Source organism: Triplophysa dalaica, chromosome 22, assembly GCF_015846415.1.
Source record: "Triplophysa dalaica isolate WHDGS20190420 chromosome 22, ASM1584641v1, whole genome shotgun sequence".
Classification (NCBI taxonomy): Eukaryota; Metazoa; Chordata; class Actinopteri; order Cypriniformes; family Nemacheilidae; genus Triplophysa; species Triplophysa dalaica.
Window position 1 is genome coordinate 5123117 of NC_079563.1, and position 27103 is coordinate 5150219.

General features: G+C 38.2%; 2 protein-coding genes across 2 annotated transcripts; both read left to right on the forward strand.

The window, feature by feature from the left end:
• The first annotated feature begins 7793 nt into the window (after positions 1–7793).
• Positions 7794–20687, forward strand: aldh7a1 (aldehyde dehydrogenase 7 family, member A1). The gene is made up of 18 exons (XM_056736569.1): positions 7794–8024; positions 8285–8338; positions 8423–8488; positions 11081–11161; positions 11249–11372; positions 11453–11585; positions 11669–11713; positions 12181–12258; positions 12418–12515; positions 14365–14406; positions 14499–14593; positions 14675–14759; positions 14832–14938; positions 17548–17664; positions 17761–17858; positions 17962–18035; positions 19030–19105; positions 20455–20687. Exons 1-18 carry the CDS (start codon positions 7830–7832, stop codon positions 20507–20509), a joined length of 1623 nt encoding a protein of 540 aa, XP_056592547.1. The 5' UTR covers positions 7794–7829; the 3' UTR covers positions 20510–20687.
• A 2156-nt stretch (positions 20688–22843) lies between these two features.
• On the forward strand, positions 22844–26699 carry LOC130412188 (glutamine synthetase-like). The gene is made up of 7 exons (XM_056737361.1): positions 22844–22888; positions 23259–23442; positions 23873–24034; positions 24120–24266; positions 24335–24462; positions 24563–24762; positions 25528–26699. The coding sequence occupies exons 2-7, from the start codon at positions 23277–23279 to the stop codon at positions 25838–25840; spliced, it is 1116 nt and encodes a 371-aa protein (XP_056593339.1). The 5' UTR covers positions 22844–22888; positions 23259–23276; the 3' UTR covers positions 25841–26699.
• The last annotated feature ends 404 nt before the right edge of the window (positions 26700–27103 follow it).

Sequence of the window (27103 nt, forward strand, 5' to 3'; positions counted from 1 at the left end):
CAAATAAACAAACAATAAAACGGAATTAAAAGGCCGGCGATAAGAACATAAATGCAAACTAAACATGTCCGGTGTGCACACAGCTGATTCCCTCTATCACTCACGTCACCGGCCCCGCCTCACGGCTCTTGTCTCGCCTTCATCGTAACAACAACAAAAATCATAAGTGTAATAAAAACACGTGTTTCCAAGTGTTTCCAAACCTGAATTTCTACATAGAGAAAGCTGTTTGGAAGAATGTTAGCCATTTACAGTTCCGGGGCATCGTACTAGGAAACTTTAAATCCAAGAAACACAAAACAAAGACCCACGGGGGGTAAAACAAGAAACACAGGCAAAAACTGGAACGGAGACAGACTATACTAAGCTAACAGAGACTTAATACAAAACTAAACAATAAACTGGACTTACTTGAAAAGGAGTGACTCTAATACAGAGCAGTACAATGTGCAGCTGCAATCACGCGCATGCGCACGTGCACACAAACCAAGTGACGGGGAATCAACTCTAAGGGAAGGTTACCGAGGAAACGAGATGGAGGGAAACACAGACGAGACATGAGAAAGCACATGACCGAATTTAAGCTTAGTGTCAATAGAATCCTACAGTTTTTTCACTTAATAGTGCATTTCTTTTTTTAGTGAACAATCGTGGTGTCTCGTGCTGGTGAACAGTCCTGCCAGCAGGTGTCACTGTTTCAACACACCTCATTCATTCGCTGGAAGAGCTGATTAAACTGGCTTTGTGTTTGGTAATGAACCATCACATGTATGCAGATGATCTTTGCCAACAGCCTCTACGTCTGAATATGGTTTAAAATATGATGTGTCAGAGTGTTTCCATGAAATGTAGAACAGAAGAGGATCTGAGTTTCCAGATTTTGTCTCTCAGGACTAATTACTATAGTACTGAAATAAAATATCAAGGACATTTTACTAGTGATGACGAGAACATGTAAAGACACTTATATGGCATATTCTCAAACTCTCAAAAAGTCTCGTAACATTTCGACTTTATTCTCGTAACATTTCGACTTTATTCTCGTAACATTTCGATTTTAATCTCGTAACATTTCGACTTTATTCTCGTAACATTTCGACTTTATTCTCTTAACATTTCGATTTTAATCTCGTGACATTTCGATTTTAATCTCGTGACATTTCGACTTTATTCTCTTAACATTTCGATTTTAATCTCGTGACATTTCGACTTTATTCTCTTAACAATTCGACTTTATTCTCGTAACATTTCGACTTTATACTCGTAACATTTAGACTTTATTCTCGTAACATTTCGACTTTATTCTCGTAACATTTCGACTTTATTCTCGTAACATTTCGATTTTAATCTCGTAACATTTCGACTTTATTCTCGTAACATTTCGACTTTATTCTCGTAACATTTCGATTTTAATCTCGTGACATTTCGACTTTATTCTCTTAACATTTCGATTTTAATCTCGTGACATTTCGATTTTAATCTCGTGACATTTAGACTTTATTCTCGTAACATTTCGATTTTAATCTCGTGACATTTCGACTTTATTCTCTTAACAATTCGACTTTATTCTCGTAACATTTCGACTTTATACTCGTAACATTTAGACTTTATTCTCTTAACAATTCGACTTTATTCTCGTAACATTTAGACTTTATTCTCGTAACATTTCGACTTTATTCTCGTAACATTTCGACTTTATTCTCGTAACATTTCGATTTTAATCTCGTAACATTTCGACTTTATTCTCGTAACATTTCGACTTTATTCTCGTAACATTTCGATTTTAATCTCGTGACATTTCGACTTTATTCTCTTAACAATTCGACTTTATTCTCGTAACATTTCGACTTTATTCTCGTAACATTTAGACTTTATTCTCGTAACATTTCGACTTTATTCTCGTAACATTTCGACTTTATTCTCGTAACATTTAGACTTTATTCTCGTAACATTTCGACTTTATTCTCGTAACATTTCGACTTTATTCTCGTAACATTTCGATTTTAATCTCGTAACATTTAGACTTTATACTCGTAACATTTCGACTTTAATCTCGTAACATTTAGACTTTATTCTCGTGACATTTCGACTTTATTCTCTTAACAATTCGACTTTATTCTCGTAACATTTAGACTTTAATCTCGTAACATTTAGACTTTAATCTCGTAACATTTAGACTTTAATCTCGTAACATTTAGACTTTATTCTCGTAACATTTAGACTTTATTCTCGTAACATTTCGACTTTATACTCGTAACATTTCGACTTTATTCTCGTAACATTTCGACTTTAATCTCGTAACATTTAGACTTTATTCTCGTAACATTTAGACTTTATTCTCTTAACATTTAGATTTTATTCTCGTAACATTTAGACTTTATTCTCGTAACATTTCGATTTTAATCTCGTGACATTTCGACTTTATTCTCTTAACAATTCGACTTTATTCTCGTAACATTTCGACTTTATACTCGTAACATTTCGACTTTATTCTCGTAACATTTCGACTTTATTCTCGTAACATTTCGATTTTAATCTCGTAACATTTCGACTTTATTCTCGTAACATTTCGACTTTATTCTCGTAACATTTCGATTTTAATCTCGTGACATTTCGACTTTATTCTCTTAACAATTCGACTTTATTCTCGTAACATTTAGACTTTATTCTCGTAACATTTCGACTTTATTCTCGTAACATTTCGACTTTATTCTCGTAACATTTCGATTTTAATCTCGTAACATTTCGACTTTATTCTCGTAACATTTCGACTTTATTCTCGTAACATTTCGATTTTAATCTCGTGACATTTCGACTTTATTCTCTTAACAATTCGACTTTATTCTCGTAACATTTCGACTTTATTCTCGTAACATTTAGACTTTATTCTCGTAACATTTCGACTTTATTCTCGTAACATTTCGACTTTATTCTCGTAACATTTAGACTTTATTCTCGTAACATTTCGACTTTATTCTCGTAACATTTCGACTTTATTCTCGTAACATTTCGATTTTAATCTCGTAACATTTAGACTTTATACTCGTAACATTTCGACTTTAATCTCGTAACATTTAGACTTTATTCTCGTGACATTTCGACTTTATTCTCTTAACAATTCGACTTTATTCTCGTAACATTTAGACTTTAATCTCGTAACATTTAGACTTTAATCTCGTAACATTTAGACTTTAATCTCGTAACATTTAGACTTTATTCTCGTAACATTTAGACTTTATTCTCGTAACATTTCGACTTTATACTCGTAACATTTCGACTTTATTCTCGTAACATTTCGACTTTAATCTCGTAACATTTAGACTTTATTCTCGTAACATTTAGACTTTATTCTCTTAACATTTAGATTTTATTCTCGTAACATTTAGACTTTATTCTCGTAACATTTCGATTTTAATCTCGTGACATTTCGACTTTATTCTCTTAACAATTCGACTTTATTCTCGTAACATTTCGACTTTATACTCGTAACATTTCGACTTTATTCTCGTAACATTTCGACTTTATTCTCGTAACATTTAGACTTTATTCTCGTAACATTTAGACTTTATTCTCTTAACATTTCGACTTTATTCTCGTAACATTTCGACTTTAATCTCGTAACATTTAGACTTTATTCTCGTAACATTTCGACTTTATTCTCGTAACATTTAGACTTTATTCTCGTAACATTTAGACTTTATTCTCGTAACATTTCGACTTTAATCTCGTAACATTTAGACTTTATTCTCGTAACATTTAGACTTTATTCTCGTAACATTTAGACTTTAATCTCGTAACATTTCGACTTTATTCTCGTAACATTTAGACTTTATTCTCGTAACATTTCGACTTTATTCTCGTAACATTTCGACTTTTATCTCGTAACATTTAGACTTTATTCTCGTAACATTTAGACTTTATTCTCGTAACATTTAGACTTTAATCTCGTAACATTTCGACTTTATTCTCGTAACATTTCGACTTTAATCTCGTAACATTTAGACTTTATTGTCGTAACATTTCGACTTTATTCTCGTAACATTTCGACTTTATTCTCGTAACATTTCGACTTTAATCTCGTAACATTTAGACTTTATTCTCGTAACATTTCGACTTTAATCTCGTAACATTTCGACTTTATTCTCGTAACATTTCGACTTTAATCTCGTAACATTTAGATTTTATTCTCGTAACATTTAGACTTTATTCTCGTAACATTTAGACTTTATTCTCGTAACATTTAGATTTTATTCTCGTAACATTTCGACTTTATACTCGTAACATTTCGACTTTATTCTCGTAACATTTCGACTTTAATCTCGTAACATATAGACTTTATTCTCGTAACATTTCGACTTTATTCTCGTAACATTTCGACTTTATTCTCGTAACATTTAGATTTTAATCTCGTAACATTTCGACTTTATTCTCGTAACATTTCGACTTTATTCTCGTAACATTTCGACTTTAATCTCGTAACATTTAGACTTTATTCTCGTAACATTTCGACTTTAATCTCGTAACATTTAGACTTTATTCTCGTAACATTTCGACTTTATTCTCGTAACATTTAGATTTTATTCTCGTAACATTTCGACTTTATACTCGTAACATTTCGACTTTATTCTCGTAACATTTCGACTTTAATCTCGTAACATTTCGACTTTATTCTCGTAACATTTAGACTTTATTCTCGTAACATTTAGACTTTATTCTCGTAACATTTCGACTTTATTCTCGTAACAATTCGACTTTATTCTCGTAACATTTCGACTTTAATCTCGTAACATTTAGACTTTATTCTCGTAACATTTAGACTTTATTCTCGTAACATTTCGACTTTATTCTCGTAACATTTCGACTTTATTCTCGTAACATTTCGATTTTAATCTCGTAACATTTAGACTTTATTCTCGTAACATTTAGACTTTATTCTCGTAACATTTCGACTTTATTCTCGTAACATTTCGATTTTAATCTCGTGACATTTCGACTTTATTCTCTTAACAATTCGACTTTATTCTCGTAACATTTCGACTTTATACTCGTAACATTTAGACTTTATTCTCGTAACATTTTGACTTTATTCTCGTAACATTTCGACTTTATTCTCGTAACATTTCGATTTTAATCTCGTGACATTTCGACTTTATTCTCTTAACAATTCGACTTTATTCTCGTAACATTTCGACTTTAATCTCGTAACATTTAGACTTTATTCTCGTAACATTTCGACTTTATTCTCGTAACATTTCGACTTTATTCTCGTAACATTTCGACTTTATTCTCGTAACATTTCGATTTTAATCTCGTAACATTTAGACTTTATTCTCGTAACATTTAGACTTTATTCTCGTAACATTTCGACTTTATACTCGTAACATTTAGACTTTATTCTCGTAACATTTAGACTTTATTCTCGTAACATTTCGACTTTATACTCGTAACATTTAGACTTTATTCTCGTAACATTTCGACTTTATTCTCGTAACATTTAGACTTTATTCTCGTAACATTTCGACTTTATTCTCGTAACATTTCGATTTTAATCTCGTGACATTTCGACTTTATTCTCTTAACAATTCGACTTTATTCTCGTAACATTTCGACTTTATACTCGTAACATTTCGACTTTATTCTCGTAACATTTCGACTTTAATCTCGTAACATTTAGACTTTATTCTCGTAACATTTAGACTTTATTCTCGTAACATTTCGACTTTATTCTCGTAACATTTCGACTTTATTCTCGTAACATTTCGATTTTAATCTCGTGACATTTCGACTTTATTCTCTTAACAATTCGACTTTATTCTCGTAACATTTCGACTTTATACTCGTAACATTTCGACTTTATTCTCGTAACATTTCGACTTTAATCTCGTAACATTTCGACTTTATTCTCGTAACATTTCGACTTTATTCTCGTAACATTTCGATTTTAATCTCGTGACATTTCGACTTTATTCTCTTAACAATTCGACTTTATTCTCGTAACATTTCGACTTTAATCTCGTAACATTTAGACTTTATTCTCGTAACATTTAGACTTTATTCTCGTAACATTTCGACTTTATTCTCGTAACATTTCGACTTTATTCTCGTAACATTTCGATTTTAATCTCGTGACATTTCGACTTTATTCTCTTAACAATTCGACTTTATTCTCGTAACATTTCGACTTTATACTCGTAACATTTAGACTTTATTCTCGTAACATTTCGACTTTATTCTCGTAACATTTCGACTTTATTCTCGTAACATTTCGATTTATTCTCGTAACATTTCGACTTTATCTCGTGACATTTCGACTTTATTCTCTTAACAATTCGACTTTATTCTCGTAACATTTCGACTTTATTCTCGTAACATTTAGACTTTATTCTCGTAACATTTAGACTTTAATCTCGTAACATTTAGACTTTATTCTCGTAACATTTCGACTTTATACTCGTAACATTTCGACTTTATTCTCGTAACATTTCGACTTTAATCTCGTAACATTTAGACTTTATTCTCTTAACATTTAGACTTTATTCTCGTAACATTTAGACTTTATTCTCGTAACATTTAGACTTTAATCTCGTAACATTTAGACTTTATTCTCGTAACATTTAGACTTTATTCTCGTAACATTTAGACTTTATTCTCGTAACATTTAGACTTTAATCTCGTAACATTTAGACTTTATTCTCGTAACATTTAGACTTTATTCTCGTAACATTTAGACTTTAATCTCGTAACATTTCGACTTTATTCTCGTAACATTTCGACTTTAATCTCGTAACATTTAGACTTTATTCTCGTAACATTTCGACTTTATTCTCGTAACATTTCGACTTTATTCTCGTAACATTTAGACTTTATTCTCGTAACATTTAGACTTTATTCTCGAAATCTTTTTTTTACGTGGCACTAAAACGCCGTCGTAGCACATCACTGCAGGGTTGGCTGCGAAAAAGCCAACCAGCAGGTGAGAGAGACTTTGCAGTGTGATAAACATGACATGACACTGTGCTGGCGAATTGATTAATCAATCAGAGTTTTCTCAGTCCTTCATATAGCCCGGGAGTTTTTTTTCAGTTTTTTTTTGGGGGGGTGCCCTTTTTTCAGGTCAGAGCAACTGCCCCTCAAAATTCCTGTGCACGTCACTGTAGGACTTGATGCGTCACTCAAGTACAAGCAATCCCAGTTCATTCATAATATTTATTTGAATAGATTTTCATGTAAACGAAGTAAAATGAAATATGACATAAAACATCAAAAGGTGCTTCCATCGTTTTCATTTAACAAATATTAAGTGATTCTGGCAATAACGTGCCTGCTCTTATTATCCTGACTTGTCTTTATGTTTATAATCAAATGAAAAATGATGCACAATCCTTTATAGTAAAGACGGTACAATAGGAAAGATACAAATCAAATAATGTAGGCTGCGTTCCGGCACAACATTAAATATAAAGTTATTAAAGTCAGCATGAACCGAAGTTGTGATTGTCTTCTTTTCTGTGTCGTGACGGTTTTAATGTTAATTGTATGTCAGCTTGATTGTAATGTTTTTGTTATTCAATTAAAAATGAAAGAAGTATGAACTCAATGTAGTTACTTTTCGTTTGAAATGCTGTATAATTTGTAATCCCGCAATAATTTATTATTTTTCGTCATGTAATAACAAGGTAATACTTCTTGAACTTTATTGACATTGCTCGAAAAATATGATCTGTGCGAAAGGGGCGACTTCTGATCTGGCCAATTGGAAACGCCGTACATCACATGACCCTGAGACACGCATGCGCGTTGTTCTCAGAGGTGCTCCTCGTCGTCAGTTCATGATGCAGCGCGTGCTGACGGTGAGACTCGCGCGACTCTTCACGTTGGACAAATTCTCGCCTCGTATCGGACCCGCCGTCGCGAACATGTCCACACTGCTCATCCAGCAGCCCCAGTACAGCTGGTTAAAAGAGTTAGACCTGCACGAGGACAATGCCGGAGTTTATAACGGCTGCTGGGGGGGAACGGGAGAGGTAAGAGGATCTGACGCGCCTCACGCGCTAATTATAGTAAAGCAAACGAGCGTCATTCCTCCACGCGCAGAAGTATTCATTTGTATTGCGTGATGTAAACTGTGAGGGTCTGACTGATCTGGTGTGTGCGTGCGCGTGCGCGTGCGCGTGCGTGCGTGCGTCTACTCGTGCACTCAACTGACACAAAACCACTAATACAAAGCGAGACACACCTGTGTCGGATAACACGAGTGACAGTCTAACACGTGTATGTCATGCAGGTAATCACTTCATACTGTCCCGCCAACAATGAGCCCATCGCCAGAGTACGACAGGTAACCGCACTGACTGGAGAACAAATACACACACACACACACACACACAGTCATTGACACACAGTGTGTGTTATCTTTTATCAGGCAACTATGGCAGAATATGAAGAAACTGTACAGAAAGCACTGGATGCCTGGAAAGTGTGGGCAGATGTAAGCACATTTATTATTTGTCATGTCATTGATCTGCTGATATTTTAACACAATAACTGGATATGATTGGTCGATTAACTGAACCCAAAACACACTGTCCCCATGAAATCAACTACATTACTAGTTTAGCTGTGAGGTGTTCATCTGTGTAAGTCAATTCAACAATACTGTGCAGAAGTCTCAGACTCTGAGGGTTTTTCTCTGAAGACACAAAAACATGATTTATGAAAATGAACAAAAACAGAGTTGTCTGGTTTTGCAAATAATCTCTTTATGTGGTTGTATATTCCAGACACTTTTAGCAGACCATGGACTATTCTGATTATGTGCACTGAATAATACATACATAATACAAATTGTAATAATTATATAACTATATAAAAACTATGATTATATATAATTTGGATTCAATTTATTGTCATTACACATGTACAAGTACAATGCAACGAAATGTATCAAGAAGGAAATACAGGATAACATGAGGAAGGTGGGGAGAAAAACAAGCACACAGTACACATAGACAAGACTTGCAACAGGGTAAGTAATCCAGCTCCTGCGAGCAGCCATCCGGTCCTGCAGCCATTACGGCGCTTAACACAGACCCGCTTGCCAAGCTGATGGGTCAAAGCGACGGAGGTTTGGAATCAGTCAGAGTCTGTGTTTGTGTGTGTGTGTCTGTATGAGGGATAATGTCCAAAAGTCTGTGTGTGTGTGTATGATGGGGGAGGGAACGCAAGAGTGTCTCGCCACATTGCCCTTCAGGGTTGTTTCTCCAGTATCGGCCAAGGCCAATCCTGGTACAGGGGGTCCGAAAAGATAAGATTGCAGTTGTTTCGTCTTGAGGCGAGTAAACCGCATTCCAATTCCACAGCTACTCTCTTTGTCCATTTTGGTCTCTAGCATCATCAATTTTCCTTTCCATAGCCGTGAGCTTTTTCAAGATGTAATCCATATTGCGATTGACCGCTGTTCCGGCCTCTGTCAAAACCGTTTTAAGAATTTTTCGATAACCCAGGGCAAAGCATAATCCTATCAGCATAATACCTGTTATCATGGTTCCGAAAAGGTAGATATCTTCAATGTCCTCCACAGAAAGAGCCGCCAGACACACAATCCGCCATCTCTCCCACGCGTCCATCGTGTAGCCAGCTGCGAACGTTCCGTCTGGGCATTCAGGTTCACCCGAACCTTTGTTTCTCGTCGAGAAAATGGTGTCAATTGCGCTAAGTGACCAGTTGATCAGATCCATAATTTCCAAGTTTCGAGAGCAGTGCAGAGAGAGTCTCTCAATAGATGAGACGAGACAAGACAGGAGACAAAGCAGGGAAGAAAATCTGCGACCGCCTCCGATGAGAGCCAAACGAGAAGGAAAATCTCAGAAAAATGTCATTATTGCAAACTTAAATCAACATAATAAGGTATTAACACAACCCCCTTCTTTTTGCTGTACACGCTATACACAATCAGATGTTTACTCTTTCATATAACACATATAATATATTAATATGGTCTTGACATGCTCCTGTCTGTTGGGTCAAATGAATTCATCTGGTCTGGTTTGTTCAGAGTTTAAACAGTCGTCTGAACATCAATGAAGAACAACACTTCTCTGCCTCTTTTAAAACCATCACAAGCAAATCTGCTGTCAACTGCATTCAAACATACAGTAGAGACAGGCGGCCTTTAAAGACTCTCTGAACACATTTACACACAATTATATTTGTGGACAAATGTAAACACATTTGATACTGTTCCACAGAATTCTGCAGATTTTCCCAAATTTTGGTGCAGAATTAACATGAAAAGTCTTAAGATTCTGTATGACCTTTCATGTGAGGAAGTACAACTTGGAAAACAGAGTGTGAGCAAAAGCTATTCATTTTTTAAGACCCAGATTTATACACAACAGGAGAACTGAAAGTAGGTGATTAAAAAATGTAAGCATATGTTTCCTCCCTAGGGGTCAATGGGTCCTTCATAGATTGTTTTGTCTGGAGCGCTGGACTTAAATCGCTGTCTTCCAAAGAGAAACATGAAGCTAATGGATAAAAAAGACTAAAGTAAATGTTAGAGCCCTCTAAACTGAAAACAAGCTGCACTGATATATGTTAAGCTGTAATACATCAGGGTCATTGTGTTGTCTGAAGATACACTACTCTGTGTGTGAATGCGCCTGTCGTGTTATAATAGACTGACTGGATGATGGAGATCCCAGATCTCTGTGTGGAGCACCGGACGCTTCCAGACTCCTTGTTTACTGCTTCACTGGAAAACATCTGAATTATTATCAAAAATGTCAAGAGGAATGTTTTCAAAAGTGAACTGATATTTCTTACGGACACAACAGAAAAGTATATGAATAACTCTCTTAAAGACATTTTTTCGGGTGAAAATAGAAACGTATGAACACTATGTACAGTATGTATGTTTATATGTGTCTTTATGTTTGAAGTGTGTTTGGTTATAAGACAAGACCACGTACAGTTCAAACCGTAGGAACACACAAACTGAATCGGTCATGTTATTAATCATGAGTCATAATCTCCAGTTGTACACCAGTGAACAGATGTAATTGAACATTCTCCTGTTCAGGTTCCTGCTCCAAAGAGAGGTGAGATCGTTCGACAGATCGGTGATGCTCTCAGAGTAAAGATCAAAGCTCTCGGCAGTCTGGTAACACTCACGGGTTTCAGCTCATGTCAAGAGTTATGATACGCCAGCAGTGGTCTGTGTTGTGACGTGTGTGTGTGTTGTTTGCAGGTGTCACTGGAGATGGGTAAGATCTATGTGGAGGGTGTGGGTGAGGTACAGGAGTATGTGGATGTGTGTGACTATGCCGTGGGTCTCTCTCGGATGATCGGTGGACCCATCTTACCTTCTGAACGTGAGTTTAAAGACCCGAGCTTCACTCACTCACTTCCAAATGTGTTGCGGTACCGAGTGTTGTGTTGTGTTGTGTTTCAGGGCCGGGTCACGCGCTCATCGAGCAGTGGAATCCTGTGGGTCTGGTGGGAATCATCACAGCGTTTAACTTCCCTGTGGCTGTGTACGGCTGGAACAACGCACTCGCTCTCATCTGTGGCAACGTCTGTCTCTGGTCAGAGTCTCTCTTCTCTCCTGTGTTCATCTGTTCATGTGTACATGTGTGTGTTTATAATGGGATGTTTGTCCTGTGTGTAGGAAAGGAGCTCCGAGCACACCTCTCACCAGCGTGGCTGTATCAAAGTACCTGTTCCTCTCATTCAATCATCCTAAAAACAAGAGATTGTGTGAATATTAGATCATACACTGGTTGCTCTTTATAATCAGCATTATTTGGGCCAATATTTAGATGGAGATTATTTTCCATAATTATTCACTGACTTTTCAAACAACAAAAGATAAATGAATGACTTGTCTTTTTAACTTGAATTCAACAGAAAAACAAATCAAAGAAATGTGTAAAAGCAGCAGCACCGCTGTAGATCTTTCAGGATAGAATGCCACACAATAACTCTTTCACCTCCATTATTATCTTGTTGTGATCAGTGGCCAAAATTGACTCTTTTGATGAATTGCAAAGCACTAGTCTGTTGTAATGCAGTCAAGCACAGGCGTCACATGTAACCCTTTATTTATTTGAGAGCTTGTTCATTTTTTTTTTAAGCCCCTCTTGTATGTGTTGTGTGTGATTTTGTGCTTTTGTTGTGCAGAATTGTTGCTGAAGTGTTGGAGAAGAATAATCTTCCAGGTGCTATTTGCTCTATGACCTGTGGTGGTGCTGACATTGGGTGTGTAATCCAAACACACACGTCACTCTTACACACACCGTTACTGTTCATTTCACAGTTACTTATTCTGTCTCTGTGCGTGTGTGTGTGTGTGTGTATGTGTGTGTGTGTGTGCGTGTGTGCGTGTGTGCGTGCACGCATGTGTATGTGTGTTCGCAGCACGGCCATGGCTGGAGACGAGCGAGTGGGTCTTCTGTCCTTCACAGGCAGCACTCATGTGGGTAAACAGGTGGCGATGACGGTGCAGGAGCGCTTTGGTAAGTTCATATCTCACCCTGTCGCACCAGCAGCTTGTTTTTCATATTTCTTTTGACAGCTTATAACATTTAAGTGATTTCATGTAAACTGATTTATGTTCTGTTAGTTTTCCTGAATTGATAAGATTAGTGTATGGATTGATGTATATAGTTTGTATTTTGACTTGATGGCCAGTTTAGAGTGCCGTGAGTTTGTTTTTCACAGCTGGCAGATTTAAATTACTTGACACAGCTGTGAAGATGAGAATACAGACATTTTTGAACTTGGGCTGTGAACCCATTACTGTTTTTCATCTTGTCAAATGATGCGATGATTTATTACATTCACTTTAAAATGAAAATTTCATGATGATTCACTCATATGCCATGTGTCAAACAAGTCGCCTGTGTGTTTAGTTCTTTTGAAGAAAACAAATCAAGGCTTTTGATGTAAGCTTCAGGGTTCTTCTCCATATGATGCACTTGAATGGGGGCTGTTGGTTAAGGTCCAAATTTCACTTTCATCGCAGCTTCAAAAGACTCCACACGGCACCATCCGATGATGAATAAAAGTGCTGTCTAGCCAAACATAAATATATGTCTTGCTCTGTCTCGGTGGTCCTATAGGATGCCTGTCCACAACCTCTCTATTACACTAACATGTTGGAAAGGTCATGCGAGACCTAGAAAGATTTAACCATCCCTCATATGCACACAAACTGACCAATGCCATCTCAGAAACACTGGGTCATTGATGTGCTTACATGGAGGCAGCGCAAGCCATATATGTATGTTTGAAAAGAATATCATTTTTAGTTTTCTTGAAAACTGACTAATGGTTTCTCTAGACCGCTCCCTTATTCATCAGTTCAATTAGTTTTCAACAGAAGAAACAAACACACAGACGGCTTGTATGACATGTGTGAGTGAATTATCATGACATCACTACTCCTCTAAGATCATTCATCACAAATCAATCACACGTCACATTTGGGGCCAAAATATCATTTAAAGCCATTATAAGATGACACAAAAAGTAGCTTCAGATGTTTAGAAGCTAAAACTGCCTTAATTTAGTTTTTAAGAAGCCGAATATATTATTATTTGTATATAATTAAAGATTAAACCAGTTTGGTTGCCAACATTCTTTGGTAATATCTTGAGTTGTCCTGAAGAAGCAGTCCTTCAGGTTTAAACCACATCAGGATAAGTACATGTTAATAGGCATCATTTTCTTTCTGGGCAAACTGTAACTAGTTTATTAGTATTATTTTTAACACTGTTAAACTGCCAGTAGGTGGCAGTAAATGTCATGAATTCATTGGTTTTGCTGAATTCGTTCAGAAATGGAGTGAATGACTATGAATGTGACTCTGATTAATAGATTCACTCAAGAACACATTTATTTCGCCTGAAACCACGCTGTGTGTTCCTCAGAGACGTGCAAGGCTTTCTATGTAATCATTTCATTGTAAAATGAAGATTTAATCCTCCTGTAGCATGGCCTTGTAAACTAACAGTGCTGTTTAGCGTGCTGAGAAAATTTTTATATTCTCTCCTTCTTAAAAGCCACCTTGGATTTTCATAGCATGTCACTTATAATGAAGGTGTTTAATGCAAGGCCTAGTCTGAGCCCATCTGCGGTTCTTCTTCGTCTCTCAGTATGATGGTATGTTGTGATGCGATTACTGAGTAAATGAGCAGTTATGACAAGAATATCAGCCCTTCACACACACGTGTGCAGGATTCTCCTCTTGTCATTCACTGATGTCTTAACAGACTGACGCGCTGTTTAGAAACACAGAAAGCAGAGCGATGTTGGCAAGTTTCTTAAGCTCTCTAATGACGTCAAGACATTGATGTTGTTCAGGTCGTCAGCTGCTGGAGTTGGGAGGAAACAACGCCATCATAGGTGGGACACATTTCACTCACTAAAGCCCCTCTGAATGAGCAGTAAATCAGCTCCGGTGGTCCACAGATGTCATGCGGTTGTGTTTGTTACAGTGTTCGAGGACGCTGATCTCAGTCTGGTTGTGCCGTCCGCTGTCTTTGCCTCCGTGGGAACGGCCGGTCAGCGTTGCACTACTACCAGAAGACTTGTTAGTGTGACGCACTAAACACACATGCACTAGAGTCCTGTCTGTTGATCTGTATGTAACCGCTTCTTCATGTTCATGTAGATTCTTCATGAAAGTGTTCACGACGAGGTTGTGGCGAAGCTCACTAAAGCCTACAAACAGATCCGAATGGGAGACCCCTGGGACCGTGAGTGATTCCTCTGGATGACCGTAGTGTTAGAAACAGAGCCTGTGTTCATTCTTCTTTGTTTGATAACAGCAAACACTCTGTATGGACCTCTGCACACCAAACAGGCTGTTGAGCAGTATCTGTCAGCTATAGATCAAGCCAAACAGCAGGGCGGCACACTCGTGTGTGGAGGAAAGGTAATGCTCCGGTCTTACTCAATACGGGTCTGTGTGACCCTCAAACTGATATTGTTACATATGTGCACTTCAGACACACTGAATGCTGCATAGAGATGTGTGTGCGCACCAAACGGGAGTCATCATCCGCACAAACATCAACACAAGATTCAGGGTTTGACTCCAATCATCCACTCCTTCATGAAGGACACAACACTTAAAGTCTGCATGAGAAGCATTGGAATGGTTTAAACATAGATATTTATTTTCAACCACTGATGCATGATAATGCACTGATGTTTTTAATCACGCTAGGTTTATTTAGTTCAATATTTATATTTAGCTTTTATCCAAAGTGACTTAAAGAGAAAATTAGGAAACAATAAAGACATTGGTCATAAGTAGACCATAAAACACAAGTGCTTCTATATCATGCATTTAACTTCTGCTCTGTGTTTATGGGTCTGGCTAGTGCCTAATAATATATCTGTCTATATTTATCTTAATATGAGTTAATATTGTTATTGTATTGTGTAATAATTGTAGTAACTAAACCAGTGGTTGTCAAACTTGTCAAACAAAGTAGCACCTAATGACCGCCATAAATATCCCATGAATAAACTTGCAATGAAGAGCAGAGCAGATACACCTCGTCCTCCACTTCTGATGTTTTATTAATAATACAAACACTTTTTCATTTCCCAGCTGTTTTCAAACTAAAGAACATGTTTTCATGTCTGTAGTGCACAGTTAACAGGGCTCTGTAAACGACAGGATTTATTCACTGTGTGGGGACATGCAGAAAGACCACAAACCTTTATTAAACACACAGAATGTTTAAGAATATTTAACTCTGAAGATAAGTATAAATCAATGCATTAACATGCAGAGAACAGCAGTTTATCACACTCAGACATCTAGAGATCAGACTATAAATGGGACAGGTGTGTTTTACTTCAGCAAAGCAAGCCGTCAAAACTAAAATCGCCACACACGCTTCATTGATTTAACCAGGAGTAGACCCACACTTGTGTTGAAATACCACTTTACAGCTTTAAACAGCACTTCAAGTGCAGAAATACATTTGAAAGCTAATTAAAACACAGCTCATTGAGAGAGACAGAGAGAGAGAGACTCACAAGCGTCTCTCTGCTCTGTGTTTGAGCTGAGCGTCACACATCCACCAGGTAAGGGATAATCCACAGCTAGCTGTGCGTTAAAGGTTTTTAATGCACAACGTGGAGGCCAGAAATCCTTTAATGCACACCTAGCAGTTGATTATTCTGCTTATACCATGGTCATTTGCCAAGTTACCCAGAGCATGGGGCAGTCGTGGCCTAATGGTTAGAGGGTTGGACTCGTGACCAGAAGGTTGCCGGTTCGATCCTCAGGTCAGACGGGTAACGATTGAGGTGTCCTTGAGCAAGGCACCTAACCCCTACTTGCTCCCCGGGCGCTGCAGCGATAGCTGCCCACTGCTCTGGGTGTATGTGTGTTCACCACTTGTTGTGCGTGTGTTCACTACTCTGGGTTAAAAGCAGAGGTATATCTCGGATATGGGTCACCATAACTGACAAATTAGTCACTTTCACTTCACTTCAAGTTAAATGTTTTTTGATGTGTACAGTGAAATTTAGATCAAACAGGTGAAAATTACAGTAATTTTGTCTGTTAAATTTTAAATGTAATCAAACGTACTGGAGCTACCTGTGTGTTAAAGGGCTTTAATGCACACCTTCCAGCCAATCAGAATCGAGTAGTCAAAAAGACCATGGTGTAATGATGAATAAACAATCATTGATACAACTAGATTCTTATTGCACATAGACTATATGAGATGTATTCCATATTCATCAATCATGTCTCCAACATTTGAAATTGTCTTTAAAACACGAAATGTAGATGAATAAAAGCGTTTTTAATTTTCTGTCATGTCATCATGCTTCATTAGGGGTCTCTTGATGTACCCTAGTTTGAGAACCACTGAACTAAAGGATTGGTAGAATTGTGTTGTATGTTCATATGATTAAATAAACACTTTGGTGAATGGGTCCTGTATTTGGTCACATTTAAAGAAAGCGTATGGTACACTGACATCTAGCGGTTGAGCTTGGTATCACAGTCTAAAGCAGAAATACTGGAGAGACAAGTTTAGCCAAGTAACACTTCTCGTTTCTTTTGATTATTATCAGAAATAATCTACAGGCGCTCTATTGATTGTGAATGTGTACTGGAAGTTAAGAGCAGTCCATGAACACACGCATGCGCAGTACTGTTTGATTATGTTGTTGCTTTAAAATCATCTATACCAAGAAAAAACCAGAACAACACCTATTGAAAGAGAGAGAGAGCGCGTTAGTGTTGTGTTTTTCCTTTTTAGACAGTCATCATTGACCAGTCAAGTCATGGAGAAGATACACTTTAAGTTGTGAGAGGTGTGGTTAACCAAACATATTCAAAAGTGATCAACAGACAGTTTTAACTCGATTCTCTTTCTTCAATCTGGTTGTAATGTTACATTTCTAATAATTTTGATGCACATTAAAGACACAATGTTGTGTTAACAGAAGTCAGAAAGAGTTGATCACTCAGATTGTCATACTGAAGTGAGCTGTGAATGTTTTTTGCAGGTCGTGGAGCGTCCAGGGAACTATGTGGAACCCACAATTATCACTGGACTTCCACACGATGCTCCAATAGTTCACACAGAGACCTTTGTTCCCATCCTTTACGTTCTCAAATTCAAGGTAACTACTTAAATGTATTCATTTAGCCAACAAGAAGCACAGTAGACCAGACTGTGTTTACAGTTTAATTGACATCATGATGTTGTGATGTTTCAGACGGAGGAAGAGGCCTTTGCCTGGAATAATGAAGTGAAACAAGGGCTGTCCAGCAGCATCTTCACCAGAGACATGGGACGAGTGTTCCGCTGGTTAGGGTGCGTGGACATCGCTCTCTATCGGGTTATGTGTTTGTTAAGGGAAGTAGAATATTTCACATCTGGACACTATTAGTATGTAACTGTGCTTGTCTCATATTAGACCCAAAGGCTCTGACTGCGGCATCGTCAACGTCAACATTCCTACCAGCGGCGCTGAGATTGGAGGAGCCTTCGGTATGTATTCACACACCTGAATTGGACAGAAAAACATTCCCATAATTCAAGTAGAAAAGCATTAGAGCCCATTGTAATGTTACATTTTGACCACACTGGATTCAGTGCGGCGTGACAAACCCATTAAGAACAAGCAGTCTGGTGTAGACACTGTGTAAGGGTGCGTTCACACCTGTAGATCGGTTCATTTGGTCTGGATCAAAGGGAAAAAATGACTGCCGTTTTGAGTTTTTTTGCACCACACAGTTTGCTCTGGTCCAAACCAGTTAAATCCAACCAAAAGCAGTCAGGTGATCACATCCATGTCACTCGTTGGTCAGATGTCATTTCTAAACAGCTTTTAATTGGTCAGAATTATTGTGTGGAAAAACTCCTGGAAGTAAAGAAAGAAAGAAAGAAAGAAAGGTGGAATGACAGTCATGGAATAGAGGGACAACTGTGCGTGTGTCATCATATACATCATAGTTTGTCACACCTCCTCACAACTGCCATGAGGCTATGTTGCTAAAGTGCAAACTGTAAGGAAGCTATTATGCACATCGCAGGTGGTTTAGTCCAAAAATGTGCAGTAGTTTATGCAGTTGTGTCTGTTTGAGGTCGGACCACAAACGAAGCGCTCCAGGGTGCGTGTGAAAGCGTATCAAGACCAACTCACTTCTTCAGGTCGAACCTGCTAACAACTGCACCTGAACGCTGATGCCAACAGAGTCCTTGAGTGTCCAGTAGATTGACCCCATGAGTAAACCTATGACATCAGGGTCCCTGAAGCACTTTCAGAGGTTATGAACCAAGTGTCACTGATATTTCATCTCAGACAGGCAGGGTAGTGCTAGCTCAAGTCCAGTGTATGATGTTAGCTTAGCAGGAATAAAAGGCTGCTCGCTGTTCAGAATGATCAGCTTCTCACGTACCGTAGCGTCCTGTGCTTGTTGTAAACAGAGATCTCTTATGTTTAACGGCTTTCTGTTGCATGTGTGTGTGTGTCTTTGCACAGGTGGAGAGAAACACACAGGAGGCGGCCGTGAGTCGGGCAGTGACTCGTGGAAACAGTACATGAGAAGATCCACATGGTGAGTGTTCATCAAACGCTATCATGTCATCTGTGATATTTTATGATGACCTGCTTTACATCTGAAAGGTTTCAAACATGAGAAGCGCTCCATCGTGACGTGTTCTTCTTTAAAGATGGAACACATTTACTGTTTATATGAGGACACACACACACACACACAGCTCCAGGTGCTGTGGTCCTTGATGTGGCGCTGTGCTTCTGTGCACCCTGCTTTAAAAGGACAAACAACACCACAACCCTACATAACATACGTTACCCTGCCCGGGAAAACACAGTTTCCTGCTTATTACTTGGCTTTTTGACACATGGACAAATAATTGGATGTAAAATACGTTTTAGCTCGTTTGTAACACAATCAACATTGTCAAGAAGATCAGAGTCAGTGATGCATGAGCAGCGGTTATTGAGGAATATCAGACAAACTGCTGAAGGCTGCAAGCATGACTCAGAACAACAGACTGCTGCATTGATGCATAAAAACAAACAATCAATTATTTGAAAATGAAATGTCATGTGTGCCAACGGCAATGTTTTTATAGTCTCCGCCTCAGACCGGTGGCTGAACGTCTGATGCATAAAGCACACTTTCTTGGAAACACTTCATCAAGTTCGAAGTTGTCATCTGATTGGTTGAGATCTGAAGGATTTCCGGTGCTGAATTCTGTGACCCTAGTGGTTATAGTATTGAGCTAATCCTGTAGCTAACCCGACCCTCAGTACAGAGCCTACTAGAGTCACCGTGAAACACGCGTGTGTCCTTCTTTAACAGACCGCCTGGAAACAACATGAAGCTGTCTGATCAAAGAAGTCATCTGTGTTTTACAGTTGAAATATGATTCATCACCATCAACTAAACGCTAAATTCCTAAAAGTTTGCGAGGTTCACGGCTTAAACTCATAAATGTTGTTGTTGCTATTAACTTTTGACACGTTTGTGAATGTCCACCGGTCTGTTACTGCGGGACATTCCCACACCTCTAAACAACCCTGATTGGTTGCTTTACCTGTCAGTCGTGTGGCCTCTTGACCGGGCCTTGACCAAAGTTCCCAGAGCCTCAGCATGAAGAATACTGTTTTTATTGTGCATAAAGTCAAGAAAGTCCAGGTGTTTGTGAGGAATCAGCGTGTGGTTACATGAACCGTCTGTCTGCTAATCCTGATTTACACTAAACAAAACTTATGTTGGGAACTGTAGTTCAGTAACTGTGCAGACGTCACTGAAGTAATTTGATTGGCTGACGTGTCTCATGTGATGAAGTTAGCTGTTTTCCTCTGAATGCTGTTACAGGTCACTTGTGCAAATGCAGTAAAGAAGCTTGTGATTGAGTTTTCTTCTTCTCTCCACAGCACTATCAACTACAGCAAAGATCTGCCGCTGGCTCAGGGCATCAAGTTTGAATGATGACCACATTCTTCATGTGTAACACTAGCTTTTATTCTCATACAGCCATGTGTTTTATAAGCGCTTAGCTTTTCTCTCGTTCTGGATCAGATAAAGTATGCTTTTGTGAGCGATGCTTGAGGAAATGTTTAAATGTGTGTTAAAATCATCAGTATTAAAAGCTGAGAGTGAGATGATATGTCCCAGCACTTCCGTTGTGTTGTGTTGTGTTGTGTTGTGTTGTGTTGAGTCTCCAGCATATTATGCTGGTCCATCTCATAACACAGCTCATATGTGTTGATATGTCTTCTGATCTTCATCATAACCTGCGGATGCATTAAGTGACCCGTCATGAAGAAACAAGTTCAGTGAGATGTTTGTGATCATGTCACGGCAGCAGAATATCTCTCTTGTGTCAATCATTCTGTTCATACATCACACTGACAAACACACATCTCATGCCTGAACGAAGCCCAGGTGTGTATTCCAGAAAGCTAGTTATGTGACATACCCAGGTGAGTTAAGGGTTAGTAAGCTGGTAACTACAACTTTCGGTTCCAAAAACGGAGATAGTTTTCAGGGTATGTAAGTAACAATAGCAATTTATTCTCTAAAATAATTTGCACCGAAGCAAGTACAGATTATGTATAATATATTATAATTTTACAGCAATAATACAATTACATTTACAATGTAACCATCACAATTTTTTATTAACTTTATTATTAAACCTAAATGAACCTTTTAAAATGAAGTAATCTTTAAATAAAATAATGTAAGATGTTATTGTTAAACTTTATGTATTTATATTAAATATCGTATATACTTTGAATTAGGTTTATTAAAACATCTCCAAATATCACTGGATGAATATACACTTCTTACAATTTCCAACAGTTAAAGGATGTTTATAGTGAAGTATTTTAACTACAGTGGAACGCATCATTACTCTTGTCCACTTATTAATCAATATTTGATGACTTGGGTCAAAGATAGTTGTGGTCCATTGGTCAGAGAGCCAGATTTAAAACTCAAGAAGAGAAGTGTTGCAAAAGAAACAACCAAAAAAACAAAATGTATATGTATTTGAAAGGGATATATAAAGACTTTATTGTGACTAACACTTTAAACCTCTGTCCCAGCAGACCTTCATCCTCTACTGCAAGTTCTTATTATCACACAGTGATTATGACCAATGTCATAGTTTCTAGAATGAAAAGAGTCCATTAATATGACTAGATCAGCAACTGTTAAATAAAGCTGATTCAATGCAGAGTCAGTTTTCAGAAAACCCAATCAAAGAAGATTTTTTAAGGACCATATAGAGAAGGAACAAAAAGAGGTTTAATACTGCCTTCAAAATGAGCAATGTGATCAAATACACATTCACAACACGATTATGGTAAAATACCATGATAGACACGTAAAATAACAGTTACAAACATCTCAACAAATCTACAGTTTATGTAACAAAGATCGCCATGATGAGTATAAAATAGTGCATATATTTAAAATATGTATATATCTAATAAAATAATTAATGTATAGTGTTTTTTTAGTTTCATAACTATATACACTGATGCAGATTTAGGTCTTCTGTGAAAAAAACTCCTAAACTTTAAGCGTCCTGCTAAACTTTAACCTGCTTCGGAGCAAGTTATCTTCGAGAATAAGTTGCTATGGTTACTTACATTCCCTGAAAGTGATCTCCGTTTTTGGAACCGAAAGTTGTGGTTATCAGCTATAACTAAGCCTTAAACTCACCGGGTATGTCACATAACGAGCTTTCTGAAACAAACACCTTTTATGTGATTTCAGGAGTTATGAGCTGCTGTGATGTTTTTAGAGTGACGCTAGATGGCGACATTGCACACGTTACACTCTAAGTAGATTCAATTCATTTTTATAGCGCTTTTACACTATACAAGAAAACCAAATACAAGAAAAAGAAAATAAGTTCACACAGAAAGGAAGACAAACCGTAGAATATGTCATATAGAAAAAGACGGTGAAGGATAAAGCGAATACAGACATAAACACACATACACATAAGGATATAGGCCTTCTTCACAATGTACAACTCTCATGGTTTTATTACAAGTGTTACAGGTCAGCTAAACATACAGAACATTTCGTCAGCATGTAGAAACTCGTTCATTTTTGACCAAAACTAACTTCAAAATGTTTTAATGATCTTCGTTTAAAAAGACTTCGAAGGAATCCGCTGATATTTAGAAACACCCAATGAAAAGCCTTGATTTCTTGCGTCACAAAGCCACGCTCCAATCACGGTTTTCTGCATCCAATCAGCTCCCGCGGTCTCTGAGCGCCGCTATATAAGTTCAGAGGAATCAGAGTCATACACAAGAGGGACAGAACCGGCTGCAGTCTTCTAACACGGTCTGTATGGAGAGGATTTATTACAGCGGTTTCTCGTATTTAAATGACTTGTGTCTCTGTAAGAAGCGCTGAGAGTGAGTGACGTTAGGTTCTGTTGTCATTTCAGCACTGACGTCATTCATTTAACTCTTGAGTTGTGTGTAAAGCTGTGAAGTGATCGTTACACACTGCTGTCTGTCTGTTGCCTTGACTTGGGGTTTGACGAGATATTCACACGTTTGTTAAAAGCTGAATTTCAGTGATTTTATTTTTCACAAACACTCGATGATTCCATAAAACCTGATGTCGGATGTGAACTTTCCCCTCAGGGTGTTGGACGAGTTAAGTGACTTTGAATGTTAAAGAGTTGTGTGTCTGTGTGTCACTGTAGGTCTGATCCAGCACAAACATGAGCACTTCAGTGAGCTGTAAACTGAATAAACATGTGAAGCATCAGTACATGGATCTGTGTCAGCATGATCAAGTTCAGCTGATGTACATCTGGATCGATGGAAGTGGAGAAGGATTGAGATGTAAGAGCAGAACTATGGATTCTCAACCCAAAACCATCGAAGGTACTTCAACACATGATAACAATAGACCATAGAGAAAAGTCTGTCTTTTGTTTTCGTTAACGTTACATGAACAACAAATGTATGCATTTGGTCTCAATAAATGAAGCGAGGAAATAAAGTAAACAACAGGTTGATGGAGGAATTCATTTGGTCCATGTTAGTCATGTTTAATTGAATTCTTCCAGTGTTTGACTTTCCCACCTTCTGGAAGCATATAGTTCCTTTTAAAATAGGAATAATTTGATTTTGTGTGATCCCGTGAGGAAAACGCTAAAGAAACGGGTCACATCATGTTTGTTATTGTTGATCAGTTGAAGTCTATGAAGCATCCGGGCTTATACAGTGAAACAAATGTGTTTACCAAGATTTTTGATGAATGCAGTATGAAAAAAACAAAATGGATTTGCAGTGTTGTGCTGGTTCTCTTCAGAACTCCCCGAGTGGAACTTCGACGGCTCGAGCACATATCAGTCTGAAGGATCTAACAGCGACATGTACCTGATTCCTCGAGCCATGTTCAGAGATCCCTTCAGAAAAGATCCCAACAAACTGGTGCTGTGTGATGTTCTCAAATACAACCGCAAGCCTGCAGGTGACTCGTCTGATGTTGATGACAAGATAACGTCACACGAGATCCCATCTCACTCTAACCCAATCTCTCTATTGTCTCGGTCAAGAAACCAATTTGCGTCACACGTGTGTGAAGGTGATGGACATGGTGCGGGATCAGCACCCGTGGTTCGGAATGGAGCAGGAGTACACTCTTCTGGGCATGGACGGTCGTCCGTTTGGATGGCCCTCCAACGGTTTCCCCGGCGCTCAAGGTGGGTGTCATAAATCATGTGTGTTGTGTTCTGTGTGCCTGGACTCAAGAAGACTTTGGTTTGATCAGGGCCGTATTACTGTGGCGTGGGAGCTGATAAAGCTTACGGTCGAGACATCGTGGAGGCACATTATAAAGCCTGTCTGTACGCTGGAGTGAAAATCTGCGGCACCAACGCTGAAGTCATGCCCTCACAGGTCCGGTGCTGTCAAAACCATGACATCATCTGACCTCGTGGTCTGTTCATCTGCTAACCTTACTGCGCTGGTGGTGGTTGTGGTGGTGTTGTGTGTTCAGTGGGAATATCAAGTCGGTCCGTGTGAAGGCATTGTGATGGGAGATCACCTGTGGATTTCACGCTTCATCCTCCACAGAGTATGTGAAGACTTTGGTATCGTGGCCTCTTTAGACCCCAAACCCATGACGGGCAACTGGAACGGAGCTGGCTGTCACACCAACTTCAGTACCAAAGACATGCGAGAGGAAGGAGGATTGAAGTAAGTGTGTGAGATCTCTTGTCAAGTGAAGGTCATTCTCTAAATTGTGTTGTGGTGCTGATGAAGAGCAGGGCCTGGAGACCTCACAACAACTGCTTTCTTACACACCTGCACTTATCTCTCTCTCTCATGTGATTGTACATCTGCACGTCACTCTCTTCACAGTGAAACGCAAACAAGATATTTTGAGACATGTCACAGGGCTTTTGTGTTATCAACATTCTTCACAATATCATCTTTTGTGTTCTGCAGAAGAAGGTCAGTCATGCAGATTTGAGATGACAGGAGTTTTTAATCTTGTTCTGTGAATCCACACGCTGACACACACTTGACCTGATAATGATGCGCTCGTATTCTGACAAATTCACTACTGCGAGACACAACCGGCTGCATTGGCTTGTTTTTTTAGAAAGACCCTTCACAGGGATTACTGAGTGAAGTACTCACACTCATGAGTTAAGAACACGGCCAGTCTCTTGAAGAATTATGACCATATAGATCAAGTTCTTTCTATTTTTGTTCTCTGTTGTTGTCATGTTATCATGTTGGTTCATGTGTGTCCAGTGAGGCATGTGTGGATTCCTCTGGTTCACCACTGCATCATTTGGGAATTAACAGCTTTAATATATTTATTGACATGGCATTTGTTAGTTTATCTGAAGAAATGAAGTGGTAAACCTATGATGTGTGTGTGGGTAAATGAGAATTTGTTTTATGAAGAACATCATTAATAATCTTCACGTCAAACTCTTCTTTTCCTCTTAGACACATTGAGGCATCCATCGAGAGGCTGTCCAAGAGACACAAGTACCACATCCGTGTCTACGATCCTAAAGGAGGTCTGGATAATGTCAGACGCCTGACCGGCCATCACGAGACTGCAAGCATCAATGATTTCTCTGCTGGCGTGGCTAACCGTGGCGCTAGCATCCGAATCCCACGCCCTGTAGGTCAAGAAAAGAAGGGGTACTTTGAAGACCGTCGTCCTGCTGCCAACTGCGATCCGTACGCTGTCACTGAAGCTCTCGTACGCACGTGTCTGCTTAAAGAAGACGGTGAAGAGCCTGTGGAAAAGTGATTTCTTACGGCACAAATGAGCAAAGGTGGTAGAAATAAATCTACATTGTTTCTCATTTTGAGTGATCTGGTGTTAATGGCTTTTTTACTAAATATACTCTCCTATGAAACCAGAAGTCATGACTGGTTTTTATTCACCTCTGTGTGCTCATAAAAGTTTCTAAGTATTTTCTCATTGATATTTGCATTTTCATAGTAAAATATCTCCCAAGCGTGTCAACAATTTTGACCAGGGTGTATAAGAGAAGTGTTTAAATTTAATGAAATGTTTGACTATTGTAGATTTTTTTTTATAATAATAGATCAAAAGATGAAACTGCACAAATGTATTTTTTACAGCCTTTGCTTGTATTTATCAAGGGTGCCATAAATCATGGAGGGCACTGTATATATATTCATTTTCTTCCATGCTGTTAATGTCAATGTGTTTGATGGACAATGAACAGTGACGCAATAAAAATTGTTAGCATCCTTAGAAATCCCTTTGGATAAGAGTCTGCTAAATGTATGTGCGCTGTCCTGTAGCTCAGTGGTAAGAGCATTGTTAACAACGCAAGGCTGTGTGTTTGATCCAGCACATACCCATGTATAGGATAATGCAAGTCGAAAGCGTCTGCCACATGCATAAATGTAATAAGTTTGTGTAAGGGCTGTAATTGTGTGTGTGTGATCACTATAGAAAGTTGTGACTTAACCAAATCATCTCTGCTGCACTGCTGCATTTCTCCAGGTGCTTAATATGTTAATGTAGTGCTTACTTCTATTTCTGCTGCTATGGCATTCCTGTGCTATCTTGGTTGAAGTTTAACACAAAATACAATAAAGCTAAAAAAACAGATCCACCTATAAAGTAATATAAACATTGTCATGCGTTTTATTTCTTCTAACTTTTTTTCGTCCATTTTATCTGCTGCTAAAGTTCACATTTGTTAATAAAGCACATTTGAAAACAAGTGTTGTACCAAAGTGCTGTACGATGTATAAACAAACTATATTTTAGGAAATGGTTGCAAAATGTCAATGTGGTTTAAGCGCAGACACTTAATACCCAAAAATTCATTTTGTTTAAGAAGGTGAAATTCTCAATGAAACACTATATCGACTAGCTTGGCTGATCTTGCATTAGTCCTTAATAGTAAACAAAAGTACATGGAATACAAATTTTCTGAATATAATTAATTTGGGGAATCTTGTGAGTCAAGTCAAGGTGGTGTAAACAAGGAGCGATTTTGTTAATATTATGCAAGAAGGAAGTTAATCACAG